Source organism: Odocoileus virginianus, chromosome 14 (assembly GCF_023699985.2).
Source record: "Odocoileus virginianus isolate 20LAN1187 ecotype Illinois chromosome 14, Ovbor_1.2, whole genome shotgun sequence".
NCBI classification, from domain to species: Eukaryota; Metazoa; Chordata; class Mammalia; order Artiodactyla; family Cervidae; genus Odocoileus; species Odocoileus virginianus.
The window spans coordinates 54,622,980-54,636,650 of NC_069687.1; the positions used below are offsets into that span (position 1 = coordinate 54,622,980).

General features: G+C 37.0%; 1 protein-coding gene across 1 annotated transcript in view; it reads left to right on the top strand.

The window, feature by feature from the left end:
* ERBIN (erbb2 interacting protein) overlaps positions 1 to 13,671 on the top strand; it is a 117,658-nt gene that overhangs the window by 76,701 nt on the left and 27,286 nt on the right. The window contains 2 exon segments of the mRNA XM_020910369.2: positions 9,612 to 9,711; positions 13,248 to 13,369. Coding sequence (XP_020766028.2) covers positions 9,612 to 9,711; positions 13,248 to 13,369 — 222 coding nt within the window.

Genomic DNA, 13,671 nt, shown 5'->3' on the forward strand with positions numbered 1-13,671 from the left:
ATTGAAAACTTATAAAAAAGAAAACTTACAGTAGGACATGAATGATTCTGGGAGCCGGAGTTACACTGATGAAGCAGATAGAATCTTCTTACATTCTCATTGAGTTTACCTTCTCATGGGAGGCACTCGAGACAAATTAATAACTAAGTAATAATATTTCAGAACTACAGAGAAAGAGTTTGCTAGGCGTTGGAAAAGTAGCAAGGTTGGAGTAAATATACTATTTTAAATCAAGTGATTTAGGAAATACCTGTCTGAAGATGGGAACAGTAGAGCAGTTTCTCAAATGAAATTAAGAGCGAGCCATGATGTGAGTTGGGTGAGGGGTGCATTTAAAGACTACTAAGAATAAAGATGTCAATACTGGAATGAGCTCAGTGTGACCGAGGAACAGATGAAAGGCCAGAGGACTGGAGTGTAGTGAGCAAGGGAGAGACTATACAGTTAGATCAGGGGAGGGAGACTGAGGTTAGGTCCCCTGGGACCTTGTAGGCATACTAATCCCTTGGGGTTTCACCCTGAGGTAGAAGGAAATCTGTTGAAGTATTTCATTCCAGGAAATACTGAGATATGATTTACATTTTTAAAAGATCATTCTGGCTGCTTTGTGAAGAATGGACTGTGGGTACTGAGGGTGAGGGTGGCATATTCTGTGTTGTAAGCAAAAGTTAAATAAGAAAGCTGTTGCAGTTAGTTTAGAAGGACATGTTGCTGGATTTCACCTAATAGGATAAGAGTGGAGATTGTGAGGAGAGCTCCAATTTTGGATGCATTTTTAAGAAAGCTGTTGCCAGAGGGACTTACTGATGGACTCAATGTGCAACAGAGAAAGAACTGAAACAGTATGACTTTTAGGTTTTTAACCTAAGAAAGTACAATATTGGAGTTGCCATTTTCTGAGATAGGAAAGATGGGAGAGGAGTAAGTTTGGGGATAAACTTAATAGTTTGATTTTATGAACGTCAAGTCATTAGTTGAGTATCTATAATTGCAACTCAGGTATTGGCTGGAGATAAAATTTGTGAGTCAGCATTGTGCAAAGGGAATTTTATACCATGGAAGTGCATTCAATTACTAGAGAGATAGAGAAGAAGGTCAAACATTGAACTCAGGAATGAAAGGGATCCCAGAAAGAAAATAAAAACCACCAGCCAACAAGAGAATGTGTTATCTAGAGAGACATATGAAGAAAGTGCTTCAGGAAAGATCAACTTAGTCAGATGTTGTTGATGAGTTAGGTATATGAGGACTGCTAATTAGCCATTGGGTTTGTTAAGACAGAAGTAATTACTGATGCTGAGGAGTAATAGTTTTAGTGAAATGGTGGGGGTTAAATTTTGATTTAAGTGTATTATAGTACATGGAAAGAAAGAAGGTTGGGGCAATGAACATATCTTAGTAGCCTAGGTAAGTTTCATTGTGTAGACTGTTGTTAAGCTTGTTTTAATGGATAAGAAATCTCTTGTATAATGTCACCATAATAATGGATTGTAGGTCCTGATCAAAAAGAAAAGAATAAGGACTACCTCATCTGTAATTATGAGGAAACCACTTTTTCTGTATCTATTCTCAAGTATTTCTTGCTAGTAAATGTTTTTAAACAAAACAGAATATAAAATTTACTGATCCCTTTAATAAGTTAATGCTTTGTGTTTGAGCAATACTTTATAATTTATCTAAAGCTGTGTTTTCCCAGGGAAAACACAAGGTTTAGATACACAATTCTCATATAAATAGATAGTCCTAAATTCCATCATCAAATTAGCTTGGGAGACATGTTATATCCCTCTTTTGGATTATGTTAGCAACCCTGATGTGTTCTGATAGTAAAGAAACCCTCTTGTCTATATTTCAGAATTCTCTAAATTTCTTAACTAAGAAACCCTTTCGCCCTAACTCTTAATAATATCTTAAAAACCTTATGTTGATATTGCTCCACACTTATGAATCAGTCTGTATATCTATTTGTTCTACAAATTAGAGAAAGAAATATTAAAATAATAATTTTGTTTTCATTAGAACTTGAACACAAGTGATCACTACATCTATTAAATGTGTCAGTTCATGTATATATACATGTGTGTGTGTATATATATATCTCTCTTACTTGAATATTTACATTTTAAGTCTGATATGAAGTTTAGCTGCTGGATTCACAAAACGTTTAAACATCTGCTGGGCTCTGGCTCAAGTACCTATTACAACAATATGAATGAGACATGGCTTTTGGTCTTGAGGACTCTGAACTGTTAATATATTAGAACTGCTGTGGATAGATCTGCCAGAAAATTATGCCAGATGACTTATTAAAGTGAAATTAATAGTGTAGTGTCTGTACAATGTTCTCTCATTCACCTCTTCTTGCACCTCAGTTGTAGATTAAAGTAAAAATTATGATGATATGGGGCTTTGTTTTCCCTAGTGTAGCAAAGTAATAAATAGTAAAACATATGTGATGTAGCTATAAAACCTCCCTTACAGTATGAGGTAGTCATTTCCATGTAAAAGGATGAAATGTAGGGGAGAAAAATATGTGAAAGTAGTTTGATTATAAATTATGAAAATAAATTGCTTCTGGACATTTCACTGACCATGAAGAATATAAACCTATAGGTAGTACATGCAGTAACATAATCTTTCATAAGTCTCTAGAAGGTTCAAACAGAACAGTTGATCTTTCATTCCTCATTCATTTTGTCATTCTTATTCAGGAACCATTTATTGAACAGCTACTCTGTGCCAGGCAAACTAAGATGGACCAAATAAGGATATTAAGAAAGTTGTTTTAATATGGGATGGTAAAAGACTTGATAGGCTTCAGGATCAGAGAAGGGGCGCTTCACTTGGGGATATAAAGGCCAGTTTCCCAAAGGAGGAAATGCCTGCTGTGCCTAAAAGAGGAATAAATCTTCTCAAGAGAGTAATAGTATTAAATGATGAAAGAGGAAGAATATTCTGGTTAGAAGGAATATCAGCAGCCTAAGCACTTATCAGTAAAGCAGTGTAATCAGTGTCTGTACAAGTGGTTTTATGACTAGAGCATAAACCTGTAAGGTGGAAGGGTTGGACATGAGGCCACAGAGGTAGACACAGACCAGGTCATGGAGGATCTTATATGCCATACAAAGGAACTTGCATTATATTTCAAGGATGACAAATAGATTTTTAAAATTTTACATGTCAACTTTGATAAATTATAATTTTTAAAAGGATTCTAAAGCCATATTTAGGCTCAGAGGAAAATTGTTATGCCTAGGTTCAGTGTAATTTATTGACTTTACTAGGACACTTGATAGTGAAAGGGTCCTCTATGATAATTGTCAGAATGAATAGTAAGTGTAAAAATAGGAATGTCCAAGGCAAATTGAATGTTTGGTCATTATAGTCATAATCAATTATTCATGTATGTAATCAGATCATGGCATCTGGTCCCATCACTTCATGGGAAATACATGGGGAAACAGTGGAAACAGTGTCAGACTTTATTTTTCTGAGCTCCAAAGTCACTGCAGATGGTGATTGCAGCCATGAAATTAAAAGACGCTTACTCCTCGGAAGAAAAGTTATGACCAACCTAGACAGCATATTAAAAAGCAGAGATATTACTTTGCCAACAAAGGTCCGTCTAGTCAAGGCTATGGTTTTTCCAGTGGTCATGTATGGATGTGAGAGTTGGACTGTGAAGAAAGCTGAGCGCCGAAGAATTGATGCTTTTGAACTGTGGTGTTGGAGAAGATTCTTGGGAGTCCCTTGGACTGCAAGGTGATCCAACCAGTCCATCCTAAAGGAGATCAGTCCTGGGTGTTCATTGGAAGGACTGATGTTGAAGCTGAAACTCCCAGTACTTTGGCCCCCTGATGGGAAGAGCTGACTCATTTGAAAAGACCCTGATGCTGGAAAAGATTGAGGGCAGGAGGGGAAGGGGACAACAGAGGATGAGATGGCTGGATGGCGTCACCAACACAATGGACATAGGTTTGGGTGGACTCCTGGATTTGGTGATGGACAGGGAGGCCTGGCGTGCTGCGATTGATGGGGTTGCAGTCAGACACAACTAAGCGACTGAACTGAACTGAATCAGTTTAAGAGAAGTGATCCTGGGACACATGCTAGCACTACTATAGGAGATAAGGAACCTGTGTAACATACAGGCAGGCAAGTGACATGGTCAGATGGGTCTACTAGAAAGGCTTTGGGGCCTGCATTATGGAAGATTTAGTAGCGGTGATGCCCATGGGAAGGCCTATTGAAGGCCATTGCCATACTCAGGTCAACAGAAAATGTTGGCTGAAGTAAAGTGGTGATGACAGAGCCAGTGAAAAGACTGTATTTAGGACATAACTTTAAACATCACATTAGTAGAATGTGTGGAAAATGCATATATGTGAGAAGAAAAGGAGTAAAGGCAAAGATCAACCTCAGAGGTGTGCCCTGAGTGACTAGGTGGATATTGATTCCATAACTAAGAACCACAAGAGAAGGAAATATGTTTATATAAAGGTATTAAGTTCTAGTAAGGTTTATTGGGTTTGAAGTACCTTTGGCATATCAAGTAGACATGCAGAGAACAATTCAAATGACCTTGAACCACTACCATGACACTACCTGCCACTTTGTTTTAAACTAAGGTTTCTGTGCTCTTGGTTTCTCCATTCTTTTAATTTTTAACCTCCAAGAATTTCTTCAAATTACTCTTGAAGCCCTAATTTCTTTTTGCACAGTAGTGCTATATATTTATTCCTTTCATTTGTAAAATTTATAGAAGACTTGTAGTGTGACAAGAGATATCAGTCCATCATCTTAATCACTTTTTCTTGGGAGTGGTTTCATAGCTTTTTTTTATTATCTCAAAAGGGATTGTTGTCAGATTATTTTTTAAATGTTGCTGCTGCTGCTAAGTTGCTTCAGTTGTGTCCAACTCTGTGCAACCCCATAGACGGCAGTCCACCAGGCTCCTCTGTCTCTGGGATGCTCCAAGCAAGAATACTGGAGTGGGTTGCCATTTCCTTCTCTTTTTAATGTTAGGGGTGGATTAATCCTGTGGAATACTAACATTTAAGTGGCAAACAAGTTACTAGGCTTTGAAGGAGTGGCTATAGAGGTAGAAGGAGAACTATATGATAGTGTTTTTTAAGATAAGGATGAAGCAGCTGGCCTGAAGAACGGAGTTGCAACAGGATAAATCTAATGAGAGGTTAGTTCAAATGAAGTGTGAAAAACATCAATTTTTTTTTGGCAAGTCATAGCTATCTTGCCAACTTACCTTGGCTATAGCTAATGCAGTTTTAGAAGTATATGTCAAATACCGGATTGAAGTAGTTTAAGGAATAAATAGATGACTGAATGGAGACCTGTGGTTATTGATTAGTCTTTTAAGAAGGTTGGATAAGAAAGAAAAGGAATAGAACAGAAAGAAATTGGTAACTAGGGGCAAGGTAAGAGAGCATGTTTATAAGTTGTTGGAAAGAGGCTCTATGGAGATTGGGATTAGAGAGTGATGGATAACTGGAGTGGAAGCTGATGGAATCAAAAGCTCTGGCAGGTACTCTTACATTCTTGAAGGGATCTTGGGTGTGACGTTTGTGAGAGGAAGGGCTAAAAATGTTCACGGTAAAATTCTTAGAACTTAACATTTTCCAAACTCTTAGCAGTTCTTGAATCCTATTTTTATTAAAAATTTTTTTCAAAGATGCTATCTTCTTCAAAATTCAATTTAGGAAGTTTGGAAGAATTTTCAAGCAGCATTGGGAGTCTGTTGAAGTTTTTACCACAATCTTGTTAATACGAATTTGCTCAACTGTGATATAGAGAAAGCATGCAATTGGAATAATTCTGGGTTGCACTTTGTCAACCCAGGTGCAAGAGAAGGCCAATGCAACAAGGAGGTCTGGTAACTGGCAGGAAAGTGGTTATAAAGAGATAAGTTGAGGTATGAAAAGAGAAGCGAAGACAGGAAAGAATGATAGTGATAAAGTTGAAAGTTGAAGAGAGTGACGGTCTTGGTGGGATTGATGAGCAGGTATGTAGGAGCAATGAAGTGAGGAATCTGCATGAAGTCTATGTTACATGCTTTGCTGATTGTCTTTTTTTTTTTTTTTTTTTTTGCTGATTGTCTTTTGACTGAGCACTTCTTAGTTTCCTTTTCAGGGATTTTTTTCTGCCAGTATCTTATATGTTGAAGCCCCTCATGGTGCTCTAGGCTCTGCTTTATTTACTTTCTCTGTACCAGTTACTGACTCTCTCTTAGTAGTGTTAGTGGCTCTGTCGTGTTTGACTCTGTGATCCCATGGACGGTAACCCACCAGGCTCCTCTGTCCATGGGATTCTCCAGGCAAGAGTACTGGTGTGGGTAGCCATTCCCTTCTCCAAAGGATCTTCCCAGCCCAGGGATCAACCCAGGTCTCCTGTGTTGCAGGCAGATTCTTTACCATATAAGCTACAGATACCAGTTACTGACTATATCATGATTATTCTTAATAATTGTCTTCAACTCAGTTCTGTTTCCTTAACTTTACACTCACTGTCTGTTTAACACTGTGCCTTAGATGTCTCAAATTCAACCAACCTAAAGCTGAACATTTCATCTTCTGCTTCAGATCTTTTTCTTTGCTAGGGTTCCCTAGGTCAGCAAAAAGATCTCTGGATACAGAGATCTGAGAATGTAATTCTTAACTACTGATTCTCCCTATACTTCAGTGCAGTGAATCACTAAACTCTGTCTAGGCTTAACCATTAAATACTAATATATCAGATGTTTCTATGCTTTGCTTTATCCCTGCTCTTCCTTCCCTTAAGTAGAGTTCACCATCATCTTTCAGTTAGACCTGCACTGTCCAAAACAGTAGTCATTGTGAGTAGTCCAAATTGAGGTGTGCTATCAGTGTAAAATACACACTAAATTTTCTGCACTTAGTATGAACAGAGTGTAAAATCAATCGACAATTTTTATTATTGATTACACTTTAAAATGACAGTATTTTGAATAAGTTTAAATTAAATACATTGTCAAAATGAATTGAATCTCTTTTTAGAAACATGTGGCTACCAGAAAATTGTAAATTATCTATGGGTCTCATTTTTTATCTCATTATAATTTCTGTTGAATGGTGTTGACTTAAGATTATTGAGATAGCTTCCTAAGAGGTCTCTTCCTCCAGTGTTGCCACAGCCCCTAATCTTCTATCACCCGAATTCCATTCAGAACCACACTATAACTCAACTGGTCCTTTACTCTTGTTATTGTCTAGTTTTATCTCCTCCCTTCACATCTTCATTCTCATTCCCCAAATGAGTTCTGTGCTCCTGGAGCAGTCTTCCTCCCTCTTCTTACCTGTTAACGTCTACTCATCCTCATCTTGGGGGCTTTCAGAAATGGCTTTCCTCATCGCTCAAGATTTTGGTAAGCAAATACCTCCTTCTTTGTGTTTTTTTAGCACCCTGTACCCTCTCTACCTAGTTCTGACATTACTGTATTGTAATTTATTTTGTTGTCTCTGTCCCTCCTCTCGTATATTGTAAGCTCTACAGAATCAGTAAAGATGGTTTGCTCACCACTCTATACCTAGTGACTATCATAGTGCTTTGCATATAGGAGGCACTTAGAAAATACTTGTTGAACAAGTAATTTTAGGTTTCAGAGAAAGAACATTTAACAGGCGATGTTAGAGAAATTATGACAAAGGAGTAGAATGAGTATCCAAAATGAAATAGATCATTGGAGTTAAGTATTTAGGGGATGGAGAGGCTCAATAAATAGTTCTCAATCTCTTTCTGTCTTTGCTCTAAATAAAAGATGATTAGTTTTCTTATAGCGCCTTTATTGAAATATAAATCACATACTCTACAGCTCACCTAAAGTGCAAAATTCTTAGGTTTTTAATATATTCATAGAATTGTACAACCATTGCCACAGTTAATTTTGAACTATTTTAGGAGTGTGATTAGTTTTTTAAAAGCCTCTCATAATTTTTTAACATAAATTTTACCTTTAAAAAATTATTTATTTATTTAGTCACATCACATAACATGTGATGTTTCCCAACCAAGGATCAAACCCAGAACCCTGACCACTGGACTGCTGGAGAATTCCCCCCCCCAGATAATTATTTTTTAACTTTGTCTTTTATGTAACTCCCTATGTAATTACATGAAATTGTAATTAAATTTAGTTGTGTTTTTGTTTTTGTTTTTTTTTTTTGCCATGCCACACAGCTTGCATGATCTCAGTTCTCCAACCTGGGACTGAACCATAGCAGTGAAAGCCCAACATCCTAACTACATGGGCACCAGGGAAGTCCCTCCCAGATAATGTCCACCTAAGTAGACTTCTTTCCTTCTTCAAACCCACTCCTCATCTACTGAGAAATCACTGGGCTAAAAGTATGGCTGTGTCATTTTTATATCTATGGAATTACCCATTACTATTGAAGGATTTGGCATAAAAGAGTCAGAAGTGGTTGGATACTACTAGAAAGTCATTGTATATTAGGAAAGGAAAGGAGCTTGAGTGAAGCAGGGCTTAATCTTTCTCAAAAGACTAGGGTGTTTATACTTGAAAGAGGAGTAATGATCTTGTAGCCTTTGCAAACTAGCTACACCTAAGGAACTAGGATTTATGCAGTGTGGGAGAAGCAACTTGTATCTGAAAAGGCTTCAGGGAACTGCTGTCTTTGGGAAGGAAGTGCGTCTACCATTGCTATTATCTGAGGGGGTCAGGAAAGTTCTCACTGATGATGTTTGAGACACAGGGCAATGTCTTTACTGTGGGACAAGGATAGGGGCACAGAGGAAATGTCTGAATGGGGGTAAGATTATAGGAGGACGTTAGCTAGTGGCACAGTTTTCACAAGAGTAAGTCCAAAGACTTAATTGATAGAGTGGCAGGTTGAGGGGCGAATTGGGTAGTTCCTGCTTGTTTGGAGTTAGCCAAAGCTTGGATTGGTAGAATGTTGGGTCAAAAGGCTGGCAAAAGTATTAGTTATTTTAAGAAGTAAATTGAGAACACTTAATAACCAGTTAGGGAAAAAGTCTTAAGGAAAAATGAGATCTGAAATAATTGGAGTTTCCAGCTCTGCCAGTGAATAACTTGGTGTTGCATTAATGGAGAAATGAGACACAGGGGATAAGAGAGAAGAGAAGGTTACAGCCTAGTGTTTGTACTCTGTTTTCAGCTAAAATAAACCTGCAAATAACTAGACTAAACCTCTTAACTCGTTCTGCAAAAGCATCTTCTCGTAGGAGAATGCTAGTAGGGGCAAAATAACATAAAATGAAGAGCTTTAGTTTTTGGTGTTACTAAAATCACTGTGATAAGTAATTATTGGACTGTGGATGTACTTAATGTACTTAATATAGGAGAACTTTTAAAACTATTGATAGTGATAATTGCAATACAGAATGAGTTTGCTTTGTATTAAAAGCTAAATTTTATTTTTTAGTTTTGTACAAGATTTAAAATCAATGTTTAAAGTTTTATTATGTCTATTAAAATTTTTTGTAACCTACACATTGATACTTAATAGAGAAAATGGTGAGTACTTACTCAGAAGTATTGCTCGATATGTATTTGCTATAGGATTATTGAAAATTAAACATTTATTTTCTTTCCCTAGTCCAAACCCCTGATACCTCTTCAAAAAGAGACTGATTCAGAGACCCAGAAAATGGTGCTTACTAACTACATGTTCCCTCAGCAGCCAAGAACTGAGGATGGTAGGAATTTAAGAATCTCTTTTCTTTTTTAAAAAAAAAAAAAAAAAACACTAATACTGATAAAGTATAGCAAAGATGTGAATTGAATTTTAAGTCTCAGAGACTTTTACTAGTTTGAAGAAAATTTAGAAAATTGGTTAATGAAGTTCTCTGAAAATAAGAAAATAAGGCAGCATCTCAGAGTTATAGATAGTTGAATTTAGAGGTATGTCTATAGCATGTTTCCTTAAATGATTCCTTTGATTTTGTTAGATGCATTTTAGTGTGGGGAGACTTCAACAGAAAAGTATGAGATAAGTTTATAATATTCTGAGTCCTCTTAGAGTTCATATGTAAAGTATTTCACTATGGGTATTATGGGAGCACTATAACTAGTACACAGTACTGAATCAGAAACTACATTTGGTATGGTCAGGCAGCTGAATTTCTATTTAACTGCAAGAGAAGCATCTTCCTTTATCACAGTGTCTGAGAAATAAATGAGTCAGAAAACATAATGTGCTTTAGGTGAAATTTTTAATACTTTGAGGGTAGACACTTCACATTTAATTCATTCTATTTTTATTACCACACATGTGCCAGGCATTGTTTTAGATCTAAGTATGTAAGATCTTTGCCCCACCCCTGGCTGCTTCTTGAGGCATGTGGGGTGTTTGTTCCCCAACCAGGTATTGAACCAATGTCCTGTGCATTGCAAGCACAGAGTCTTTTAACGACTAGATTGCCAGGGAAGTCCCAGATCTAAGTATTTAAGATCTTAGATACTTACTTTCAAGAAGCTCATGATGTGAAAGGCGGATAATGATGGATAAATTTGAAAGAGAAGGTGTGGTATCTTGAGCCTAGTTAGAGGAATCAGTCTTAAACAGGAAAAAGGGGAAGAATGGATCCATATAACGATAAATTTATAACTGGAGAAAACAGGATATTGGGGAGCAGTATCAGTCTGAGGGTTTTTATTGTATTTACTTTCTCAGTGAAGTCAAAGAGAAAATTGCCTGTAAAGGTTGGGCAAAGGGCATTTGAGATAAGTGGTAGTGATTTTGTGTGGGAGAGCAGGCTGACTTGGAATGAATTCCTGAGCAGTGTTGAAGATGGAACAAAGAGTAGGGAGTACCATAAATTTGTAGTGGTTCCAAACCACAAGGTTATATCATTTTTCTCTGGTTGAATTCCAGGGCAAAGAAAGTAGGTGATTGAAATACCATGTTATAGGAAATATTGGGTAGGTATGGCTTAAGGAAAGGGGGAAAAAAGATGAGAGTGGTAGAAATAATATGTCATGAAATCTAAGGTGAATAGAGAAGGGAGTAAAAGAATGCTTTTACAGGAAGAAAAGGAAATGAGGTTAAGGAATTCAACATTTACCAGCAATAATAAATGAATTTGAAAGGACAAGTTGAGTGGTCAGGTATTACACAAGCTAAGGTCTTGAGGAGTACCATGATTTTGAATCACATGGGTGAGATGCAGATGGACATTGAAATTGAGGACATCAAGAAATTATGAAATTGTATTGTTGGGGTCATCACACATTGTCATCATTCAGGATTTTGACAGGTCTTAGGTAGGTAGGCCTTGTCTGATAGCTCAGTTGGTAAAGAATCCGCCTGCAATGCAGGAGACCCTGGATTGATTCCTGGGTCAGGAAAATCTCTGGAGAAGGGATAGGCTACCCACTCCAGTATTCTTGAGCTTCCCTGGTGCCTTATTTGGTAAAGAATCTGCCTACAGTGTAGGAAACCTGGGTTCGATCCCTGGGTTGGGAAGATCTCCTGGAGAAGGGAAAGGCTACCCACTCCAGTATTCTGGCCTAGAGAATTCCATGGACTGTGTATAGTCCATGGGATCACAAAGAGTCGGACACAACTGAGCAAGTTTCACATATAACATGTAGGTAGAGAGAAACATGCTAGGCAAATGCTAGAATCCCGAATGAATATGCCAGTGTGATCAGATCTAGTGGCCTCTAAAATGCAGAAAAAGTAATATTACTACCTAATGCCCTCAATCTCAAAAGATGTGAGATTTACACTAAAGGGTAGAAAGTATAGGTTGACAGGAGTGAGAGGAATGGTTAAAGTTATTTTCCTTGGGGTTCTGAAAAAATTCTGATGTAATAGTGCTTTGATAAAATCTAAAACTCTTAGAGATCTTTGGACTAGGCTGATGATTGGTAGTCTTAACCCTCATCCCCACCTCTAGTACATAATGAACAGTAGTGGAATTAGGAAGACTAGTTCTGAATGCCAAACCTTGAAATATTTATATAATTACCATGTTACTTTTTGTAGGGAATTGCACAAATTCACACATCTGTAGTGTTTTATTAGATTCTCTTCAAGAATCCTTCTGGTAACAAAACAATCCTAAGATGGGAGGGGAAATCCTCTCTCTCAATCCTGGAAGTAGACTTCGTTGGAAATACTTGCCTTTCCAAGTATACCACAAAAAGTATGTCAGTAAGGTTCTCCAGGAATTTGAACCTCGTTGCACAAACAAACACTGTAATTCATTTAATATTAAGCAACAACACAAAGCAAGTAAAAAATTTTGAACTGAGTAATTAAAGAAAAAGGTAAATAAAGCTTTATTCCTTTTGTTAGTATTTAGTTTCATGGTATTCTTCCTGTGGATATGAGCTTAAAGAAGGGTAAGAAGCCGAAAAGAAGGACTAAAAATAAATGATAATTATGCTGGTTTTGTGGAAATAATCAAGCCAACTGTATTTGGGTATTCAGTTTTTCTATTAGCTAAAAAGGTGCTTTTAATCTCTTTTGTTGTTTTCTTTTAATGGGCAGAAAATAAGTTGTGATTTTTTTTTTTAATTGTACGAACTTCTGTAAGGTGATATTTAATAGTCAAGTGGATTAATTTTTTAAGCCTTACCTTTTGTTTTGGTTACCTATTAGGAAGCAAAAAACTTTGACAGCTGTTAAGTCTTTAATATTGTATCAGATAGCAGGATATGTAAGTGTTGAGTTTGTTAAATTTTAAATTTTCCTCAGTTTTGATATAAAGAATATCTTGCAATCACTTTGTTTACATAGTCAAACGATGTATAATGTTTAATGCAAGTAGGGGCCATCAGGGTAGTCATTTTTTACCAAAATATTTCCTTTTTTCTGTGTTAACTCTCCTCCTCTAGTACATAATAAACAATATTGGAATTAAGATTTCTGAATGCCAAAACTTGGATGAAATGATTGCATGAAATAACACTGTAGTACCGTGTTATTTTTTGTAGGGAACTACACAGAATTACGTATCTATAGTGTCTTAATTATATTGTATTCTCTTAAGGAATCTTTCTCATTAAGAAACAAGACAAATCAGCTTTAAGAAAGAAAAGATGTGTGATTACTATTGTGAAGAAATGTTAGAAATACAGCCTAGTTGTTAGTGTAGCATTTATAGCTGCTGACATTGACCAGTCTTAATTTATTGTAATGAACATCTCATAAAATTATGAGCAAGTAATAGTTTTTCATACTTATAGTAAACTATAGTGGGGCTTTGTTTTTGTTTTTCTCTAGTCATGTTTATATCAGATAATGAAAGTTTTAACCCTTCGTTGTGGGAGGAACAGAGGAAACAGCGAGCGCAAGTGGCCTTTGAGTGCGACGAAGACAAAGATGAGAGGGAGGCGCCTCCCAGAGTGAGTCTCTTCTGCTTTCCTTCAAATTTTAAACCAGTCTCCTGATAGTTATTGGGTGCATGTATGCTAAATCGCTTCAGTCATGTCTGACTCTTTGCCACTGTGTGAACCATAAGCCCGCCAGGCTCCTCTGTCCATGGGATTCTCCAGGCAAGAATACTGGAGTGGGTTGCCATGCCTCCTCCAGGGGATCCTCTCAACCCTGTGCCTCTGTCTCCTGCATTGGCAGGCGGGTTCTTTACCACTAGCACCACCTGGGAAGCCTGCATTTATTAGGTACTATATAGCTCATCTGTGCTATT